The sequence below is a fragment of the Dermacentor albipictus genome, chromosome 10 (genome assembly GCF_038994185.2).
Source record: "Dermacentor albipictus isolate Rhodes 1998 colony chromosome 10, USDA_Dalb.pri_finalv2, whole genome shotgun sequence".
Lineage (NCBI taxonomy): Eukaryota > Metazoa > Arthropoda > Arachnida > Ixodida > Ixodidae > Dermacentor > Dermacentor albipictus.
The window spans coordinates 77350699-77374264 of NC_091830.1; the positions used below are offsets into that span (position 1 = coordinate 77350699).

General features: G+C 45.4%; 1 protein-coding gene and 1 long non-coding RNA gene across 2 annotated transcripts in view; both read left to right on the forward strand.

The window, feature by feature from the left end:
- LOC139050704 (uncharacterized) overlaps window positions 1-23566 on the forward strand; it is a 235648-nt gene that overhangs the window by 9421 nt on the left and 202661 nt on the right. The window lies entirely within an intron of this gene.
- On the forward strand, window positions 16746-18691 carry LOC139050462 (very long chain fatty acid elongase AAEL008004-like). The gene has a single exon (XM_070526872.1). It carries the CDS (start codon window positions 16789-16791, stop codon window positions 17581-17583), a length of 795 nt encoding a protein of 264 aa, XP_070382973.1. The 5' UTR covers window positions 16746-16788; the 3' UTR covers window positions 17584-18691.

Genomic DNA, 23566 nt, shown 5'->3' on the forward strand with positions numbered 1-23566 from the left:
CTAGAGAAGCCTCTTGCGTGTAACAGCGATCGGGGGACTCTGCTGCCGTGCCGGGCGCTCGCGTGATCGCTACGTGAAGGTTTCTTGACGCGGTTGGTCTATACACCTCCCCAGATCGAGGGTGCGATCTTGTACGCGTTCCAAACTCGAACGGAGGCGGTCCGTTCTTTCCGTCGCGAAATTGGCGGTCCATTCCGTTGCGTTCGTCCGATAGCAGACAACACGGAATGATTGACAGCAGATGTCACTTCACAATTGACGTCATGGCGTTCTTCACCGTTCAAACTGACCAACCGTGTGCGGCTCGGTGGAACGGACCGCCTCCGTTCTATTTTGGAACGCGTACAAGATCGCACCCCGAATGTCTAGAACCCAAAGAGCGTGCAACCTTGTGGTACGCTGCCGGCAATATTCTAGACCACAATTTGATGAGATATCGAGCGGAGTCGCGACCTGGCAGGCCTTCAGAAAATGGGTTAGCGTGGACTTCTCCTCGACCTGGCGACTAGCATTCATTGAATACACACTTTGCGTGTACGGCGGGGATGTCTGGTGGAGACTTAGTTCCGTGACAACGGCACCCCCACAATAGCTTGTTCGCGCTTTCTTGGCCCTTTAGTGAACTGCAGCCTTGGACTTGGCGCTGCTGTCTGTGCCCTGAAATAAACGTAATGCTTACGTAATACATAGCCTACTTAATGCCGAATAACCTAGGCAGCGTGAGGTAATTGAGTTTTGCTAGATTTATTGTGAACCAAAGTTGATTATCTACACCTGTGACGAGACTGGTCTCATCTATTCCCTACTTTTAAAGCGAATGATCTTTTCCTTGCCTCTTTCTGCAGTTTTCCTAGTCGGTTGGTAGTAGGACACGGTAAGCAAAACATTCCTTCAGTTATTTGCTTGCCTGTTCGTTCGTTCATTGGGTAGTTCGCTAATTTCTTCTTTCGTCTGTTGGTTTTGGCTATTCGCTGACACTGACAATCATCTTCGATACATTATGCCCAACATTTTAAAACCAATATTTCAATTCCCTATTTCTGATACCTACGGCTCTCGTCAGATTTATACCCTAGTGCTTGAGAAGTAAGGCGTTCCCTAAGTTGTAGCTAGGTGAATATTCGAATATTCGAAGAATAGGCCGACTGTTTGCGGATTTTTTCTTTTCGGTGACGGACGCAGTATTTGCTCTTGTAAGTTTGTGCCCTCAAGCAGCCTGGAACCTCAAGACGCAATTATAGCAATGACATTTGTCTTTGAGGTTTTTCCTCAATATCTGGTTCACTATCCTTGTAAAGCTCGACGAGCCTTTCAGAAAACGATTTCGACCAGGGCGAACTCAGATTTTGCTATACAGATACGTGAAAAAGGTAAATTCGAGCAATTTCAAGACAGTGAGTCGAAATATCGTTCATAAAAATTTTCGTAAAGGTGAAATAGTCGTAAGCTTCAAATAAAAAAAAGTAGAATCGCGAAGTTTACGAACTTCTAACTGCGTCAAAACCAGATGCCGAAGTTCTGTAAGCTATATCGGTTAGTGCACCGAAACCGGAGAAATTCAATATTTGAGATGACAGCCTACGTAAAAGTTTTACTATGCTTACCAGGGTTTTGTGAAAGTATTATTCAGAAATTAGTCGCACATTTGAGTGTCTCAACTATGAACGCCTCTTGAGGGAAAGGACCCACTTAAAGAAGGATTGATTTATTTCCGACCGAATTATTGCCGTCCCCATGTATTGCGAAAGCCTGTACAACCAGGACCACTATAACGAATTCACTTGTTCAGCGAATAAAATTAGGCATCCCCGATGGATGATTGGTTGTTTTACAACGAACGCCAGCGCTAGCAATGCCCTCCACGAGCGCTTTCATCCCCGTAGAAGTCCTGCTCAAGGTACCGAACCGGAACTGAAATGAAAACCGAAAACCTAAAAAAAAGTATTATATTTGAAAGAACCGGAATTGAACTGAAACAGCACGATTTTTTTTTCGCTCCGGAGTGAAACCGAAAGGCAAGAATAGCGTTTTTAGGTTCCGGCTTGTCACCGTTTTTGGAGCTTTTCATCCATGCATTGTCTGCACTTGTGACTCAACTATGCCATACATCATATATGAGTACACACCATCTTTCTATTCTTTTGGAAGTAGCAGCACAATTAGGACGGTTTTCAATCTACACGGCTTCGGCGAGGGGGGGGGGGGGGGGCGTGCAGGGGGCAGACATGTTAGTAATGAGCGCATTAAAAAAAGCGCTCCATTACTTTAATAAAGCGGAATTTTATATGCCCTCTTTCACGGTTATGTTGACTTCATTTTGGTTAGCTTCTTGCCAAGTGTAGAGGGCCGATACTAGATATAGTGCAACATCAGATTGTGCTTATCGCTTGGCTAATCCCGGGCCGATCTCGGAGAAGAGGCTGACCCCGTAGTTGCGTAATCCGCCTCCACGTACATCCCATGGATTGCGTGATGGGGATTTGTGCGTCTTCATCCTTTACCGAGCAAGCACGTAAGCACAGTTTGACGTAATGCATCGCAGGAGGTCCACATGATTAGTTAACTTGAACTTACCGACCAGATTTCTCGACGTATTCCTCCATTACGCTCTTGAGGCACAGATAATACTGCGATATAGGGGCCAATTTCTTATCATTACTGTACTCTAAACGAATATTGCTAGGTACTTCTGACTTCAACACATCGCAGACTACTGGCTTTGATCCCGACTGCCTATCATGTTCCCTAAGAATATTCAATATAAGGACCTTAGTTTTACCTAGGCCACGCATTCCCAATCATCAGCATATTGGCTAAATTCCCAAGTCGACATTATCTGTGTACAGTGCCGCATTTGAAAATGTTAGGGCTGCAACTATTATTCATTGGCTCATCCCTAGCACCGTTTCATATTCAATGCACCCCAAAGTGCTCTAGGTTTCACTAAAGTAGTGTGTTCATCTTCAGTTGCTCTAGAGGTGTGTTTGAGATTTTCTTTGTTTAGCTATGCAACCAGCAATTTCTTGACATACCCGTATTTGACATGCCCAACTTCCTGTTGAATCGATACCAGTTAAATACTTGTTTTTCCTTCAAAGGACCATTATCCGCTATTTGGCTGTTTATCCCGTTAGGGTGCAGATATCTGACTTCATGGCCACACGTATAAGAAAACCTCCGACAATTCCCTGCATAATATTCTCCTCATAAATATTTATGAAGTTAGTGTTTTAATTTATTTCTTAAGGCAGAAGATCTCATCAGAGAATAGAGCAGACACGGCCCAATAAATTTCTGTGTAGTCATGTTTCCTATGCGTAAAAAAAACGTATCAATATCATATCATACTAGAACAACTGATAGCAACAAGAATCCCATCAGTAACAATAAATACAACGCAGAAAGTATTACTGCAGGTGCAAAAAAACAACAACAACGTTTCAGCAACCAAGTAGGCACGTAAATAAATCAAGCCCATAAAAAAACCTTTCACAGCAGACAAAAACAAACACTGCAAATTTATTCGTTGTTTTGTGGATGAAAAATGAGCCTGGAAGAGAGAGAAATAATGAATTAACACACTTGTGCTCTAACTGTGAAAAAGACATCTGCATCGTAATTGAAATGTTGAATTAGTCAAGGGAAGATCAATCGTACCAGCTAACGTTGATTTTACCAGTAGCGTTAGGTAAAAGCCGAATTTATTATTTTTCAGTGGCTCATTTATTGGATTACCGAAAATTGTAAACAACAATAGAAAGCAGATGACACCCATGCAATGAGTCCTAGCCATATTTCCCCGCATACAGCGAGAGCATTCCGAAAAATCAGCTTATTTAAAAATATATATATGCTTTTGTCCAGTGTTATTGCAGCAAAAGAAAATGGTTTAATGATACGGTTCTATAAAATACATAGTGCTCTTTCATTAACGCTTGTTTTGAGGGAAAATTACTTCGATTTTCTGCTGATGATGCTGCCCTATACGTCCCAATATACAATCTATCTGATACAGCCCTTATGCATCGTGAATTGAATCACATTTATTGGTGGCCGTAGAAGTGGGCCATACATTTGAGTGCCTCAAAATGCCAATGTGTATAATATACGGACATGCGTTCTCCCATTCTAGCTACGCACAGCTTAGATCAAATGCCACTTACGAGTGCTCCAGTTAAAAAATATATCCGTCTTTATTTTTCTTCTGAGCGTTCTTGGAACAAACAGTTTGAATGCGTATCTGTCAAGTCAAGTTGGATGATGAACTTCATCATGGGCAATTTGCGCAAATCACGACTTTAGGTGCCAGAGATGCTTTCCTATTCTAGTTTCACACTTTTACTAAAGTACGCTTGCGTGTTCTGGGAGGGCCCTCAGCCTGCAAATTGACGCGCTATGGTCGAACGTGTTCGAAATAAAGCAACCAGGTTTAATTCAAATAACTATTTCTTTCGCAGTCTACATCAATAAGCGCTACATTAGGCTGGGCCCCTTTGGGCGAACTGCTACTCAGGGAAAAATCGCTCGTTCTGTGTAAAATTTAGTTCGGAAAGATTGGGGTGTAGAAAGACAAGAAAGATTAATACTTCGCGACTTGACGTCACGACCATGCCTGGAAGGTCCGTGCAATGCAGTGCTGCATCAATGTCTCTAAATGCCCATTTTCCCCGCACGAGAAGTAAGGGGGTTAACCGAAGGGCCCGATTTATTTTTATTAGTCCTATCATAAGAAGCCAACAAACACTGACACCAAGGACAAGAGGGAAAGTTTGCTTTTACTAATTATTTAATTATATTTAGTTAGTAATTATTTTTAATTTTTCAATTATTTTCTTCGCACGTCATTTTACATAGAACAATCTCCCTAAGACGGTAACTAATTTAAAATCTGAAGCCACGCTACGGCGCATTTCTTTCGTAGTACAATATTTACGTGTACTAATGCTTCCTGTCTTTACATTGCCTGCTTTACTTTGCTTTATGCTTGTTTCATTTTTGGGCCATTCCAACACCTACCATATTCCGCCCTGCAATAAGGCCTGGTTGCCACTGCATAAAATTTTGAACAAATAATAACAGAAAAATTACGGAATGCAGCGCCCTGCTTTTTCCGATGTTTACACGGCAACGAGTCCTACTACGGCGCTCCGAATCGCAGTGCAAACTTTACGTAAACATTACAGGGAACGTCTTATGACTGAGACTTTGTTCGATAGTCTAAAGAGGCGAGTGCAAACGCCTGTGGGCTGTCGTGAGCGAACTACATAGCCCAAGAGCGGCGGCTAATTCTTGGTTAGGCGGGATGTTCGAGAGCCACTATGTCCCTGCGGCGCCACTAGTTTTCGCGTGTGGCCGCTATTTAGACATGCAGGAGTTTTCAGTCGAACATAAATGCAAAAAAATAAACTGTGCGTAATTATTTCGCACATATACTGACCACACACAACTGACGACGTATATCGCATTCGCTATTTTACGAGCGGCGATCAAATGCGGGATACCCCGTCTGGCCGAGATCCCAAACGTGCACTGAAAGATTTTGCAGCGCTTGCGGCGTTGCGAGCCTCAAGTTCTGCGCGAACACAGATGACGCCCTGCGCGGCTCCGCGATGCGTATCGTTTGAGGGACACTTGCGACAACTAGGGTCGAGGATGGTTTCGAGATTGGCCTGGTTGATCGTTCGCGCCATTCTGCTTAGGCTATCTCGGAGAACGGGTTTACGGCGAAGGATAACGTCGCAGGTATCAGGCCCTAAAGAAGCGTGTTAGAAGTACGACCTCTGAATGAAGCCTTTATTTCTTTTGTCGTTTGTATGCCTGATCAATGGCAGTCAAGTGGCCTTCGATTGCGTGAGACGTTACGCAAGAGAACACGAAAGATACCAGGCTGGCGACGTACCGCACATTATCCTCCATCGGCGGCTGCACAGCCGAACAGATCATTTTTCGCGATGCCTATACCACGTGCCTTTGTTGTGACAACTGTTGCGGCACCATGGAATCTCTTGAGCGCACCTTGGTTGAGTGCCCTGCTTACAGAGAGGAGTGAGGACTGTATCTGATGAACATGCAAAAAGCTCGGCCAAGGACCCTCGACCTTGGCACGAATACTAGCTGCGTTCTTGCCCAAGGAAACAGCAAACAGCACAAAGCCCATAACTTTTTTTTTATTGAATCAACCGGGTTGCACTCCAAACTCGGACCCACTTACCTGATGCCATCAGGAATGTGATCTCTTTTTATTCATTCATCAAATTTTACGAAGATTACCAGCCTTCATCGCCTAGGACACTTACTTTACTGCCGGCAAGATCACATGACTTGAACGTTCTTTGGTTGCATTTTTGATTTTTTCTATTCAGCTCCCGACCTTATTGTACTGCCTCGGTTCCCCTTCGTGCCATTCACTTCAGACCAGCATGTAGACGAATATACCCCGGCTAATCTGCTTTTCAATAGAGAGCTCTCTCTCTGCCTCTCTCTGTTAATTCAGACACATAGAGAGCTGACATAGCGCTGGTTTACAACCTAACCCTTGCATTAAATGACACGCAAGGGTACGCTAAACAGTATAAGCGGAAACAAAAGAAAAGCCTGGAAAAACAATTTGCAGGAACCATCAACGATACTTGTCAATGTAAGCAAATATCACGAACAAGTGGGCGAGTGGAAAGACTAGTGCGACAGCGAGGGAGAGAGAACCAGAGAGAGGCGAGCGATCGAGCAAACGTTTTTTCTTCCAGGGTCCGGCTAACGACCATCGAATATGGACCAACAACGAAAACGGCCGAAAACGCCAAAGAAATTTAAGATGTTCGCTTTAACAAGCGATAACTTGACTAAACCAGAACAACTATGCGATATCAGTGTACAGCTGGGATGCAGATGAAAAATAGATAGTGACACTTGGCGAATTCTCTCACTACGTGTGCCAAAGTATCCTTTCAGCACATACTGCCTTATAGTAGGCTAGAGTCATTCCGTTCCAGTGCAGATACACACGTGAACAATATTTAGCTATTTTCGGGTGAAGGTCTCATTATCATGTACGCTTATGCCGCTTATCATGTGTATAATATGTAAGTAGCAGCGCAGAATATAGTTGTGTTTTCCTCTTATCAGCATATCCTGTAACCCTGAACAACGTCACATCACAAGCCTTCTACTCATATGATGGATCGGTGTCCTTGCGTTCGAAGACACAGAACTCTGGTGTGTGGAGAGACGATTACAGGTGCCTCCTTCTATCTTTCGATATTCAAAAGTGCCCCACGGAAACGCGGCACATAAGGAGGAGGAGGAGGAAAAACTTTATTTGCTCTAATTGGTTAGAAATTAACGGTCGCAGATGTGGTCGGCCGTCTTCACGGTCTTCTTCCCCATCTGCACAGGGTCGACGCCCCTATTCCAGGGCACCACTGAGGGTGGCTACTCGGTGAGCGTGCCTTACTAGTCCATGCTGGACTTTTGTGTCGCTGCTGGAGAGCACCCTCTCCCACTGCTCCGCACTCTATAAACGCATATTATTGTCACGTAGTAGTGACGGTGTAAAACAAGAGCAAAATAGCGGATACCTCACCTAACGTTTTAATAGGCCCGAACCTGGGCCCGCAAACGCAAGTTACACTCAAAGCACAACGATAGCGGCGAACACAATCGGCTATCTTTGAAATATGATCTGCCTGTCAAGCGCGTCGGCTTTTATGCATGAGTCGTCGAAGTTTCCAAAGCAATCGCTGGTGCCCGCGTGTATTCCAGAGAGTACCAAACAATTCGTGTCGCGTGTACAATCAGATTACACGCGCTTCGGTGACAACTCAAAACGCATAGAACTATCGATAACATTCCAGTAAGTTCCAATTATGCAGGCGTGTCTTGAACTGAGCGGTCACTTTAAGTTCTTAGCAGATGAAATGCAGTCCCCGAGAAAATGATGAATAAGTACACGTGTCATTATTTGAAGTTATTAATCAGGCGCCGTGACGAGGAATACAGAATAACGAACCATAAGAACAATGCGCTTTCATTTCATTCTCCCCGGCCACGGCGGCCGCATTTCGATGGGGGCGAAGTGCGAAAACACCCGTGTACTTATTTTTAGGTGCACGTTAAAGAACCCCAGGTGGTCTAAATTTCCGGAGTCCTCCACTACGGCGTGCCTCATAATCAGAAAGTGGTTTTGGCAAGTAAAACCCCATAATTAAAAACATTATTATTCATTTCATTCTTGCAGCAGTACTTGTTTCAGAGAGATGGAACGATGCCGAAAAGAAAGATTCGACGCCGAATCATGGAACACGTACCTGCGTCCGTCACTGCTATACCCGATAAGTGAAACTGATCAGCATCTGACCCATCCAGAAACGAACGACGCAATATGCGCGGAACCTGTTTTGTTATTCTTGTCTGTCAAAGTTTCGCGTTGCAGATGCGACTGAAGCGAGAAAAGTTCAGCGCATTATTGGAGAGGATTCTAGTCTCTCGTATCATCCTGCGTTGTGAGTGGTAATAGGTGCGGTCAAGAGAATAACTGACAGAAAAACGTTATCACATTTTTCCTTCTTTTTCATTCCGTATCTGTCGATCAGGTAATTTCGTCATGGTGCCTGAATTCGTTGTAATTGAAGCGAATAATTACGCTACCCCTTATCAGAAATGCGGGCCAAGCGTAGCTTAAGCAAACGGGTTTCTTTCTCACTCTCTCGCACATGCCCACACTATGAGCATGCTGCCGAAAACTGGCAATTCGGCACGGGACGGCACAAGATGGGAACGCGGGGATCTGTGCAGAGAGAAGCGTACCGGTGAAAGGGCCAATTTGGCACTTTTCTTCAGCACACTTCACCGTGCTGACTGGCGAGTTCTCAAGTTGTTTGCAATGTCACGTGTCCGCCTGCTCCACTTCCGGTGACGTGGATCCTTTTAACGCGTCCGAAGCCGCGCTGCGCTTAACTCGCTTTTGGAAGTGGTCAATATCGGGGGTAATTTCATCAATTACTTCTCGCGCTTTCGAAGATAGCGGGCTCCGCACCTTAATTATGGAGTCGACCGGCACGCAAAAATAAGCAAGAAAAGCGGTATGCCAAATTTCCGTGATTTTACTCTTCTAAAGAGACACTAAAGAGAAAAATAGTGAAAGCTAGATTCGCAAATTACCCTACTAAAATGAGACAAAAAGCCACCCTTGCAGTGAGGCCAAGATTCGTAAGCCACGATACACGCGAGAAAAATAACATAGACGAAACGCTAGTGGCGACACGCCCGTGAAGTTCCCACAGCTGTTTGCGAAAACGTCATAGATTTTGACGGTATTTGTGCAGGCTTACTTTTGCTGGCTACATACAACTGCATAAAATGTATACTACATTGCGTTGTAAAGGTTTCAAAGATTGAAACCTTTACAACGCAACGCAACCCAAGTTTCGAGTACTTTTTTTGTAGTCAACGCCACCACGAACACGAAAAAAAAAACTGAAATTCCTGACGTCACACTGGCATAACAGCGCCTGGATTTTGGTGGGCAATTCGGAACGTGAGCTCACGATCTTGACTGTCGGCCCTCTGGTTACCCTCTATTCTGGTGTGACCCGGCACCCAGAAAATCGTATGCAGTATCTTTTCGTGCGGAAGCCCTGCCTCGAGGAGGATTCGCAGCGCCCCTTTGTTGATTCTACCTACCGTGTAATTTCTGCATGCTTCTTGGGAGTCTGTGAGTATTATCAAGGACCTGTTTCTACGGTAACTCTCCGCCGCTGCTACAGCCACAGCTGCTTCTTCCCCCTCTGTTACCGTGCAGCTCCTTAGGGTTGCACTGCTTATCAGCTCTTCCATGTGATCCACGGTCACTGCCGCAACTCTATGTTCTTTGATGTTGTGGTGCCACGAGTATAGGGCTGCATCCGTGTATACCACATTGTTTTTAGTGGCCAGGTGTTTTTCTACGTATTCTGCTCGCGCCTGTCTTCTGGCCGCATGCAGATTCGGGTCTATATTCCTCGGTAGGGTGCTAGCTTTCAGTGTCTGGCGCAAAGAGTCTGGTATGTTAGCCATCCTATCCTTCGTTGCTTCTATGTTTTTATAGCCTAAACTTTTAAGGAGCGCCCTGCCGGTGGTTGACTGCTGGAGCCTGTGCAGCTGCGAACCCAGTTGTGCCTCCTTGAGCTCTCCAAATGTGTTGTGGATACCCAGCTTGAGTGGCTTGTCGTTCGACGTGTTTCTGGGCAGATGCAACGCCGTCTTGTATGCTTTCCTGATGAGAGTCTCGGCTTGTTCTTTCTCTTGTTGCGTCATGTTGTGGTACGGGAGTGAGTACGTGACCCTGCTGACCACCAGGCTCCTGACCACCTTGATCGTGTCCCGGTGGAACCAACGTACGCGGAAATACTAAACCATCACCGAGGCCAAAGGATAACATATCCTCCACCCCACCCATCTTTAACACAACACGAAGCAGTCGGCTGGCGAAGGCTGCAGACAGGAACATTCTCCAATCTACACATCTTACATAATATGTTTCCCACTCAATACAGGGACACATGCCCATGGTGTGGGGCCATCCCAACACTATATCACATCACATGGGAGTGCAGAAATAACTTCTCTTTCCACAAAGAAAAAAAACCCAGTGCGGGACAAATGGGAGGGCGTGCTCACCAGCGGTGTGCTCACAGTCCAAAAAGGATTGGTGCAATACGCTCTCGAAATGGCCAGGCTCAGCGGTGCTCTGGAATAGGGGCGCCGACCACTCAAGACGACGGAGACTTCAGTGAAACATGAAGACTTCTGTTAGCCGCTGAAAGCTGTAAATAGAGCATTAAAGTTTTTCCTTCCTTCGGAACGTGAAGCTTCTACCTTCATATCCACTTGTAATGATCAACACTTTATCGTAAGATTAAAGAAACAAATGTTTTCGAAGAATGTGTTGCAGATCTAAACTGATTATGATTGCCGCTATAGAATTTAGTGTCCCTTGAAGAGCGAACCCACGTAGCCATCCACCACTGCACACCTCAGCCGCCGTTGGTTCGCAGTGCAACAGCGGTCGTCGTAACAACAGAGACCGCAAAGGAGCAAGGAGAGCCTCGTTAAGCATGAAGGGCACGTTAAGAATTAAGCTCGACACAGTTTTAGCTCAGTCGTCGCCGCAGACGGCTACTTGCATTTCTGCCTCCTTCGCAAAACGAGGTCGCAGATGAAAAAAATAGTTATTATGCAGATCCCAAGCACATGATGGATTCTATGTGAGACGAAGCCTTCTCGAAGCGGGTGACGAAGCGCTATAGATTTAGCGGTTTACTTTAAAGGTTAGATTTGTTGTTGCCTGTTTTTTTCTCAACAGAGACGTTTGTCGTTTGCGCGGCAACGGTTTGAATCTGGCCGCCGGCTGCGGTTCATTTTTTTACTTGAATAAGAGTCTACTCAGCGGCAAATCGACCAGCGACCAACAGACAGGCCGACCGACCCAGACGAATCGATAGAATGGTAGGCGAATGAACTTCGCTTAAGAAATAATCATGACACTTATTCTCCAGGAAGAGTCTTCTCTCACTCATTCCATGAGCTGAGTGATGTCGGTTGGTGGTAGTTGTTTGATCGTGTAAACGAATGGCACTCACTGAATAACGTGCGTTCCTACGTGATAATAGAGCGAAGTCTATGAATGACTTTCGTAGCGACGAGGCGGTCCTTACTTTAGCATTCTCTGAGAGTTAAACAGAGCACAGCAAAATATGCATAAATATTCGCATTTCAAGATCGACGTGCTTGGGTGGATAGTATAGGATGTCTAGCACTGTCGTGTTTGCGCCAAATGACATCAAAACGGGAGAAAATATTTTGGTATACAGAATTGTAGTGGACGTATTGGTAACGCGGAGCATTCATGATTGCTCGGCAACTTTTGTACCAATAATGCGATTGCTGTTTAGCGAGCGGTTGAATGGAGAGTGCAGGCTGTACTACTAATTTCATAGTAAGTAAGCCAGAATGTTTGCAATGGCAAGGTATGAAATAAAGATCCCGCTAGAAGCAGCGGCACATACAGAGTGACCACTTTGCAGATACCCAGTGCGCACTTCCAGTCGCCTCTGTGGCGCATAATTTTATGCTGCACTGTCACCTAGATCAGCACGCGATAACGGTGAAATGAGCCACATCTTCATCGAAATCGGTCCACCAAAACAGCGAAACGCCCCGACCGCCCACCCGCGTAAACGTGGTTGCTCTCGGAGAATAATACTCCGCATCAGAACAGAAGAGTGCATATCTAATGATCGGTTACAATGGAATGACCTCGTTCGTTGACGCCAAGAACCGGGGAATCTTTACAGATTCTTTAACGGACATTTTGAAAGATGGAGGCCAGGACAACAACCGCCTTCTGAGATGAACAGAACATGCGATGCCGCGAAGTGGCCCCGCGTACGGCGACGCTTGGCGTCCCAGTCTAAGCCGATACCACGGCGGGCGGAGCGATTCGAAGCGGCGATACGCGTTGTGCCGGAGGCGGCGTTTCTCGGTCACTGGCATTTGCGCGGGTGCTCTTGAAAAGGCAACAACCGATTCCGAATGCTCCACTGGCGAACTGCTAAGCCGATGATCGAATGCTTGCTCTTGTTGCATATTCTGTCCCCCGCAGGCACCGCAGACACATATGTTCACGCCAAGGTAAAGTATCGAAAGCCAGATCACTAATCGACATAATGATGTGGACAACTAGTGGCAATATTTTGAAAATCTTATATTGAGGCGCAAGTTTCAGTATTATATGCAGAGTGTTTTACGGGGGGTGGGAACATGAATTGGAAGGCTCGGTGTTTATTCTTGACGCAAGCATGCGTCGTTTTGCAAGGGGTCCACTTCTTTCACTTTTTTCGACAATGTTTTATGTCGAACCCATGCTTTGCCACCAGTGGGCGAGTACTGCTCGAATACCCCACGCATGTCATTGGTGGTCTTCTCTTCTCTGACGTTTTTGCAGAGAGTTCTCGCATTCTGTAAAATTGGCGAAACTCATTGAAGAATGAAATATTCTTGACCCTTCAAGTTTCTGTCAGCTTGCAATCATTCACAAGGTCCAAAAATACAGGTGAAACTTAACGTTTAAGCGGTAGTGTTGCTCGACATTTTAAGGATCTAATAAGGAACTTCCGAGTCGGTGCGTGTGTGTTGGGGGGGGGGGGTATGTGTGTGATATACAACCATCGTCACTTGATTGCTCCATGACTGCCACTTCCAAACGCTTGAAGCGTCTGAAGGTAACGCAGGTAGTGCTCTAAACCTCAAAAATTACGCGCGCCAAATTTGGTAAACTTCCTTTCTCCAAGGAGCTCCGCGGGGTTATCGTGAAAACCTTTATGAGGAAGCAGGCATGGTGCAAGATTTGTTCCTGCGCACCACTTGAAAATCAAATATACGTTGGTGGGGACGGTGAATACGCTGTTAAATAGATCCGCTTGCAATCGACCAACCAGTATTTATTTCACCTAACATTTTATATCGGTGATAAACGAGACAAGGAAAACACAATCAGCAACGCTGCTCGAAAACGCACCATCCACGGAAGAGGATTACATTGACAGCGTAAAAACAATAGGTAAAAGGAAGTCAAATCAAATAAGTAAAAACTATAATACATATGAAAGCAAAGGAAACGTAACTTTCATTGAATTTACAAGCAGACGTAAGAGAAGTGTTCAAAGTGCATAACGTTATACGTAGCGTTCGCAATTACAAAACCCTTTCTATTACGCTGATAGTGTTTAGCGTTTCCATTTCAATACCATGCTACGCTGAGTGTGCTTCGTAATGTGAGGTTGTATTAGGCTTTGCAGTCTGTAAACAGTAAGTGATAATGGTGTTCTTTACAGGGGCTTATATCGCTGGAAGTAAGCACTATCAGTCTGTTCCAGGTTAGCAAACGCGAAAATGTCGTTTCCCTCGATTTGCACTAACGTAGGAGCGCATTATCCTGAGCGTGTACGTTTCAACTGCCTTAATAATTTGTTTCATTAAAATATTTATTGTTTGTTTAAAGCACAGAATGTCGTTGATGCGCGAATCGCTATTTTCTGGAATATTGTAAGTTGTTGAAGCTTGCCGGTATTACCCTTTCAGCTCATCAAAGACGCAGGGACAATGTATCTGTGACCTAGGTGTTCATTCTAATATTCCACAACACGTGCTTTGTGAAAATCAGCACTCGAAAAACGCCACATTTCGCTTTTCTTTCATTTAAGGTTAGCTTGTATTTTGTGGACCAGTCTTGAAGCTTTGAACAAGTGTTAGCTGGTAGTGCTTCAAGAGTGCGCAAATCTTTTCTACTGAACAATACTGCGCATTCACAGGCATAGATAATAAGTTTACTTTTTTTGCCGTTAACGATGTCGCTTATGTAGTACAAAGTATTACTGGCCTAAATTGCTGCCTCGTGGCGGTTTCATTTTATTTTATTTTATTCGTTACCTAGTGCCAATTACCTCAACATATTGAGCATGGATGTTCAAGTGAGATTTGATAAGTTTCCGCGGCATCGCATAATAATCAAAATATCCTAATTTACGTAACAGTAATTTATGATTTACGGAACCAAACGGTGTGCTGATGAAGTCTAAATTCAAGAGCAGTTTCAGTTGACGGCTTTTTTCCGGAGTATTAGCATTCGGTAATGAGGCTGTAGTTTCTAGAAAGTATATAAATTATATCACTTATTATTTATTCGTCGGTTGTCACCTTTTCCCCAGGTGTTGCACCGTAATGGAACGAGCTCTAGAAGGGAGCATATAATTTGCAGCCACCTTTAATTTCACCGCAGCAAAAATGACGTTTTTCTTGTTTTTGTTTGGGCCGCACTACAAGAAAATACTATGAATCCCGCCAATTGGTCAAGTTGGATTGGATTTACCGTAGCCAACGAAACTCGGCGCTGTGACCAGAGACAAACCCCCGAGCGGGCGACACAAGATCTGCCTCAAACTGAAGTTGTATTCTGTATGTATTCCCGGGCGCACAAGAAAAAGAATTACGTGGTAAACTCGTGTGCGTGTTGCCTACGCATGCGTCAGCACTGTACCACTCGCTCATCTCCACGCATCCCGGTGTCGTTATCAGTGTTATGAATCTGTCTACGCATTTAAACAAACTACGCATTTAAACAAACAACCAGAAGAAAACTGACCGCAAGCCACAACACCGTAGAGATATGTAAGTAAATTCCCACGTAATGCAGCCACCTCGGCGGGGAAATTACTGCCACACGTCAGCCACTAAACCGTACGACTCGCATTATAGCGATTATCAGTGCATGTATATTCAATATCATGCAACATCAGTGATTTCTGGCGGACGCATACCAGAAAAAAAATCCTCATTAGTTCTGGTGCAGACTGGCCCCTGCTCTTATACGGAATTGTGCACATGTTAAACTCTTGTGTGCGCCGCATTACTTACAATGTGAAGCCACATGTGAGGTACTATGGTCCTAAGAACGCAAGGTCGAAGTGTGGTATAAACGTGCTTTTCTTCCTGAAGTCAAAGAATACACATCATTCGCTCGTCATATGACAAGCGCACCTGAAATTCGGTAGTTAGAGGGCCTTGCCCAGTACGTCATGCGAATAAGTTCTGCTCATGTGCGGTTGGAGTAGTTTTACGAAATACCATTGTCACATAATAAAGTCTTCATGAGACAAACAGGAAGAATTGTTAACAGAAGTTAAAATGAGCATTGAACTTCTAACTTGTCCGTGGCTTTACATTTGAACAAATTCGGCTGCACAGTTTATTGCGGAACGATATCTAGAACCATCTAAAATTTGTAAAATCTATTGTTTGTCTAGATTAGGGAATTTTCTTTAGATGTGGGAAGACATGCGCCGGCTAGACGGGGCGCTAGGAGCAACTGAAAGAGCATGAACGGTCTTTATCGGCAGGAACCGACTTCGATGTAGCGCAACACTGCTAGATTTGTACATGTCAAGTTTTTCTCAATGACACCTTTTTCACAAAAAAGTTGGCATACTATTGCCTGTGATTCATGAGAAGCCTTTTTCCAATAATACTGCCATGCCATTCCTCGGTGTTGCCTCTGTTGTTCTGCACCACAAAAAATTTAGCTGCTTAGATTGCTTATACGGCATAGTTTGTTTTATATACCTGACGTCGTTATGACTTCTCCACTAGACAGAGACTTGTAAGTACGGGACCTGCTTCTTAATATACTTATGTCATTATCCCCATTTTTACTATCAATAAACTGATTCTGATTCTTTGTACACTCGTAAGGTCTCGGTTCTTATAAGTAGGTATGCGGCGTAATAAATAAACCATTAGAGAGTATCGCCTTATAAGTTTTCCTTCTCGTATATTTTTTGTGAAGTTTATTGCGACTGCACACTTACTAGCCCTCCAATGCATTCTTTTGATTTATGAAATCTATACGCCTCGATCATCCCTGCTTCTCCTCTTATAAAAACACGCCACTCCACTTTTCCGTATGGCCTTTCCGTATGGCCTCCGCCTTTCCGTATGGCATTAGCTTGTTTATGTTGATAACGGTTAACCACTTTTCAGTAAGCAGCTGCGACAGAAAAAAAAGTAGCAGCGTTGAGTGCAGTACACCGCAACGAAGGACTTGCCCGGCCCGTTCGTTATGTCAGCGAGTCAGGTGAAGGAGATGTCCTTGTCGCTAGCCTTGCCTCCTTTCGCGGCGGCTTCCCCTCTCCGATGGGGCAAATAAATTGGCTCTTCTCGACCGCGCCGCGGATCAGACACGCGTCCCGGCCCTACACGATGTTGTCTTCCCTGTGGGAACACCCGCTGATGAAGGAGCTCATACTAGAACGGGACCCGCGTACTGCCGGCTGGCCGATGGTCGGGAACAAGCAGTTTCTGATCTTCCTGTTTGCCGCGTATATATACGTGGTGAAAATCGGAGGGCCGCGCTTCATGAAGAACCGCAAGCCGTACGAGGGCATAAAGCCGCTAATCATCGCGTACAATGCCAGCATGGTCCTGCTCAACTGCTACTTTACGGTGGCCTTCCTCAAGAGATCGTACCTGGGTGGCGGCTACAGCCTCCTCTGCCAGGGCGTCGACTACGAGGCTCGCGACGAGGTCACGATGGGCCTGCTGAACCTGTGCTGGTGGTACCTGCTCGTCAGGATGGCCGACTTCCTGGATACCGTGTTTTTCATGCTGCGCAAGAAGGACTCGCACGCCTCTTTCCTGCACATGGCGCACCACATTCTCATCGTGTTCAACGGCAGCTTCGGCCTCGCCTATGGTTCTGACGGCCAGATCACCCTCGGAGTCATCCTGAACAGCTTTGTGCACGTGGTGATGTACTCCTACTATCTACTGTCGCTGCTGGGACCGGCCGTGCGCAAGCATCTCTGGTGGAAGCGGTACCTGACTCAGCTCCAGCTGGTGCAGTTCATCATCGTGTTCACGCACAACCTGCTGCCGCTGTTCATCAGCTGCGGATATCCGCAGCCGCACACCTACATCATGGTCTGTGAGGCCATTTTCTTCTTCACCATGTTCATCCGCTTCTACTTCCAGGCCTACAACAAAAAGAAAGCGTGAACGTCGAACCCGTGGTCAGGTGTCCGTACGAGCGTTCTGTGATCTAGCGTCCGTTGGGATGTGCATTTGCGAGCCGCTGAGACACGATGCGCAACTTTCGTACGTTGCAACCGGCACGGACTGTCGAAGGACGAGTGCCGAAAGTGCAATACCGGAAATAGAATGCTGACATCTGAAGGCTTCATGCGGACTGCTGTCCATTACTGCAGTAGCACGCGATATTATGTTGGTATGTAGCGGTTTGCTGACGCATTCATTGTTCTGTTAAATATTCATTATGAGCTCCTGCTCTGCCTTCACCATCACCGTGCTATGCTTTCTTCAGATAAGCTGGACTTGCAAGTATTTGTGCGACCGTCCCTCACAACATTTGTGAACCAAGATATGTCATTCACACCAGGCCGTTTGCGTTGATGTGTACGCTGTTCGGGAAGCGCGTATCAACGGAGCTTAACGGCTGCTTGTCGACGCCGTCTACTTGACCCATTCCCTATCTTGAAGCAAAGTTGCTTAACTCGGGTAATTTGCACCGCAATCAAAGTAAATTATAGCTCGGACAACATCTGAAATCCTACCCTATCTACTAAAGACTCAATACGGAAGCGCGGACTTCTAGCTTACCGTGTCTGTGTGTAGATGGACTAGTCAGGCTTATCAACGATGAACACGCTAGCGTACAAACAACCATTTCTCGCAGGCAGTGCCTCATCTGGAAATGTTCTGCTTTATGAGGCAATCTGCGCGACATGTAATAACAGTCTGGTGTTCAGCTGACGGGCATTTCTGTGATGTTTATTGTGTGGTGCCCCTTGGCGTTCCTTGCTATGGCGGTGGCTGTAGAGCAGGCATGCATGATTGCTCGATTACGTCGTAAGATCATAGTCGGCTGACGAGGGAGACGATCGCGGAAGCCGAGCTTGTACGAAGTGATAGCAGTCGCCCTTGCCCTCAAGTTCCTTATGCGTTGTTCTACCTGAAATATTTGTGTCATATTTATACCTTGCAGTGCACAGTTGATGGGGCGAGAAGCGTGTGTACTTTCTTGGTTTATTTTTCTAATGCGCTATTTATGTAAAAGACCTGCAAAATAAAATTCTGAGTCAATGTATGTTTCGTTATTTTCCATGTCGCCGTAATATTCTTGCGCAGTTACCTGCGTCCAATCAGCTACAATGAAACTGACACTTAGTCTCTTCGTAGGCATAATAGCCCAACTTTTATTCACTTCAAGATACTGCCGGTCTTCCGTAAAATGACTTAGTCAGAGGTTTTTCCTCTGGCTAAGCAATATATCATAGAGCCAGACAGAGTAAGATAACATAGAGCAAGATATCGCAGAGTACTGCACAAAGAAAAAATGTCATCAAAATTAACACTAGATGAAAATGGCACATATGCATGCCCAATCGAAAACAATAAAGTGCGTCACCATGTCAACCGGCAAAACAGGAAGAACGATGAACGTGTAAAACAAAGCGAAGAATGAAAATAATATGCAGGTACAACGGACATGTTGAAATTTCGGAAAAGTGAAGTTTTGGCAAAGCGGATAATACATGCTTGACAACTAACGATAAATCGCTCAAGCTTGTTTACTTTCAACTTATGCAACGCGTAATGTCGTGCAATGTTCATGCTTACCCAACCCAAAGGTCACAACTTTACTGTCATTCAATTTGTATGTTTATGCTCAGCATCGTTAATAACGTACGGCGAAGCGCAAGCTCTAAATCAGGCGGAAGCACAGTTTGGGTCACCTACGCAGTGATGCCTCAAGGGCGAAGGTGATGCGTGATGCTTGTCGAGGGAATGGAGGTGATGACAGGCGTATGCCCAGAAATGTGCGACACGCATCAAGCCACGTTAAGGAATTTCGTACATCTGGTGTCACAGAGGGACATACCCATTCTGAACCATTGGTCAAGAGCGGGAGCACAGCGCCAGTGACTCATACCGAATGAATAAATCAGACAAGGCTATGTAAACCAAGTAATCCAGTAAATATTGCCACGTCTGCCCCGTGTAGACGGCAAGAAACACCGACGGGCAGTTTTAGTGGACTCAGTCTCATAGTGTGGAAAATCCGAAGACGAAGCGACGGCTGCACGCATGGTCTCTTCACAAGCTGTGTTTGTAACACGGGCGGCCCTATTACCTGCTCTAGGTGCACCCTGACAACATAATTTCCCGTTTCATTAAGCGGTCGATGTGTTTCAGATGTGCCCGTGAGCTCTCCTAATATGCTCGGGTTTTTCGTAGATATTTCTTTTGTCGCACGGAACAGAGGCGCACACACTTGCACTTTATATAAGCCCTTTCGCTGGTAGTTTCATAAGGCGCATGAATAACCTTTTTTCATACATCCACATATATAGCCACCTACATACTAAGTGGCCTGTCCAGCCCACACGCCAAACACGGAAGATTTCGAAAAGAAAGCTTCGCTTTAAAACACGTGTCAGTGGGTGTCACGCTGTTTCGCTCAATTTCCCGAAAGAGATGGTGTGCCTATTCTGGGCAAACATTGGCGTAGGATGGTGGGGATGGGCAGGTTGTTTACGCGTAGTGCAACTCCGAGCGCAAAGACTGTCTTGTCTATTTGTTTGTACTCTCATTGCTATTTTCAGCGCGAACAGTGTTTTGTCTATTGGGCTGCCCTCTCCTTGCGGTGGAAATAGCACCGCATCACCATAAGTTTTCCTATCCAGGCCTAGCTATTCTAGTTAACAGAAGTACATATAGTTCATTCGCTACCAATATCTCCTTACGTACCATGTATCTAGGCATAGCTTTTTGGCGTCGTACCATAGGTGATACATAAGCGCTAAGTGTAATAAACTCGAATGTTATCATATTTCCGGGAACTTTGTGCTATTCTCCTCATGTTACTATAAATGTGTGAGCCCAGACAAATAACCTGTACGCTCTAAGTATGGTAGAAGGAAATCTTTCTTTCTATTTTAACGACAAAACAGTATGTGCCCCACGAAGCAGGACATTCGGAGTTGGCGGCGCGACCAAAATATTGTATGAAAAGGCTACGAACCATTGAACTTTAGTGGGAGTCGTACCCACGACCTTTTGTGCTAAATAAAGTGCAGGTAATTAACGTAGTGTTAATTAAGGCACTCGAACATACGACCTTTGGTGGGAGTTGAAGCTACGACCTTTGGTGTTAAATAATGAGAAGTAATGCGCAGTTATTTAGGGCAGAGTTAATTAAGGCCCTCGAAACCTCGACCGTCGGTGGAAGTTGAACCCACGATCTTGCGTTGTGCGCACCTTGTGACGAGCACCGTTCGTCACGTTGGTTCTGCTGACGTGGTCGCGATGTTTTCGCATTCATCAACGTAGGGGTAACTACGTGCCCCTTGAATTCTTTTATTGTAGAAGCTTTATTGAAAATGTTGCTTTGCAGATCAACCATTTTAAGTCATCGTCCACATCACCCCTTCTCAAATACTTAAAGGGACGTACAGCAGACCACAGCATGTAGAGTCAGAAGATGCCTGGTTAAAGTGAAAACAGCACGCTTTCTATGGACAGAGATGGACCTACTTCACGGTTTGTATGGGCATTGTGATTTTAAATCGACGTTGAAATTTGTGAGAAACTGCATGCCGCGACACCTTACTGTAGAGCTAGGTACTAGGCTTGGAACCTCATCACATGACCTCGCATTCATGTAGCCAAATTAGCTCTTAATGAGGCGAAGATAACTTTTCTTAAAAGCCTGTTCGTTATATCTTTTTAGCCGCTTGCGCTATTCTCCGAAAGTAATGCAGAGCAAAGAATGCTGAAGCATTCTTTGCTCTGCATCGCTAAATGGTTTGCAGCGTCGCTAAATGGTTCGCACAGTGCATGTCGGTGAGCGTAGGTGGTGTTGTAATTTCTAATTTCTTGGGCCGGGGGGGGGGGGGTTCTGAGGGGACGCCAACATCGGCGTTAGAGCGCTGCTGGCATTTCTCGTCACTTGTACACCGTGGGAAAAGGTATACCGCTGGCGCAATGCACACGTGGAAGCGTCGTTTCGTTTTTTTAACCGCGACTTGGGGCCCTATAACGTACAACTATTCCACCATGTTTTTATTCCAGTCTCCTGACATCAAATTTGCGTAACCACCGAACCAAGGATCAGGCGGTCACCTGCAGGGTTGTCTCAGCAGAGCAATCAAACGCTCTCCTCGTTCATAGGAGGTAATTTTTATTGGCTCTAAAATGAATAACATTCCCTACACTGAGCGGCTTGTCTTAATTGGCCGACAACTGGCGAGGAGCATGCTCAAGTGGAGAGTTATTTGACGGGGCCGAGCCACTGCACTGAAAATCGGTAACCGAATCAAGAGGGTGGTGTTGGCGTCTGCGGTTGGTCCGCTTTCCCTTACTTAGCTTGCGTTGGCTCGTCGAAAATCGCGGCGGCATGCAACGGAAACTTAAGAATGAAGCTGAAACGGATCCTCAGCAAAGAAGAGTAGGCAGAACGAGGTCGCAAACGTGCCGAAAGTACTCGAAAACGTTACATGGCCAAGCAAATAGGTTTATTAGATGCAATTAAACCCATGCTTTCAGGCAGGTGCGGGTCGCCAGTGCCTGTGCGATCGGCTGCAGCCATCTTTTATTCCTTTTGGAGCGGGACAGCCTGCCGGTATTCAGAAGAAAATTCAGTTTTGCTCGGTATATTAATGCACCTTTTACACGTCACTTTGAGGCGGTGAGTTTTTGCGGTTTTGTGACGTCGCATGACAGGCAGGTGAAGTAGATGCAGCCCGAAAACTTTGGCCAATATCTGACGGCTAATTGCGAAAAGGGGTCAAATCAGAAATAACTGTTTCTTTTATTTGATCAAATCATGCATAATCAGTGTGTACACGTCATATCAGATGGGGAGCTATCGCGGTTTTCGTGACGTCGCGTGACAGACAGGTGAAGTTGCGGGGGTACAAAAAAGTTACTGGCCAATCGTGGAGGTCTGATTGAAGAATCTGAATAGAAAAGTTCGGAATATATTTACGTTATTGCGCCCCTGGCTTCTCTCGTGCGTTGACTTGGAAATTAGCAGAACAGTTAGAGAGAAAATGACAAATGCATGCAGGTTTAACTGAAGAAATAGTGCAGCAATTCAAGAAGACCGAACCACATGAATACCCCTCCCCCCGCCTCACTGATAAACGTAAGAATATTTTTTTGCTAATGTAGCGGGACTTGTCTTTGACTTCTCTCTCTTGTCGACGTACAAATGCTATCGTACTCACTGTTGTTTCCAGCACGGGTCTTCGTAAACACCGACGTGTCTCCAGATCGAAAATATCCTGCTAAAATATGTTCCACGGCGTTTTTCTGGTCACTACTGAATGTCTGAAGTTTTCAGACAGGTCGGTTGTCGTTGCATTATAAAAACAAATACGATTAAAAATGGTTGTTCGTCACTTTAAAGGCCCGAATAGCACTGCATATGGGGAGATGCGCAATGAAATAAAAGAAGGCAGCAATAAAAACGTCAAGCTAAACGACAGGGACGAAATCTTGTGAAGGAGAAACAGTTTTCACGTACTTCGAAGGCGCGTAAATTTATTGCGGGGATACGTATAATTCATAACCAGTACAAAATTGTATATTATGGGTAGTATCAACAACACGATCAGGTACCTGGTTCGACACAAGGACAAGTGCCAAAAGAGGCGAATTCGCGTACAACATGGGCGCAGCAGCACAAAGTTGCTCTTCAAGTACTGCCCGAATTCTCGCCTATGCAGTGAGGGGCCGGCAAACATTGTAGAATTGAGAAGCGGGCAATTTGCAAGTTATCCATTGTAAGCAAGAGACAACGTTGAGCAAAGGAGACATGAGCTAAAGTCACATAATCAACAAAATTAGGCATCAGCAAGAGTAATTATTTTTTTTTTCGTATCAGCCTTACCGAAGCCCCGCTGGTGCGATGTGAAACGCTACAGGTACCTCATGGAAGTGCTTATCGCGACGCCTC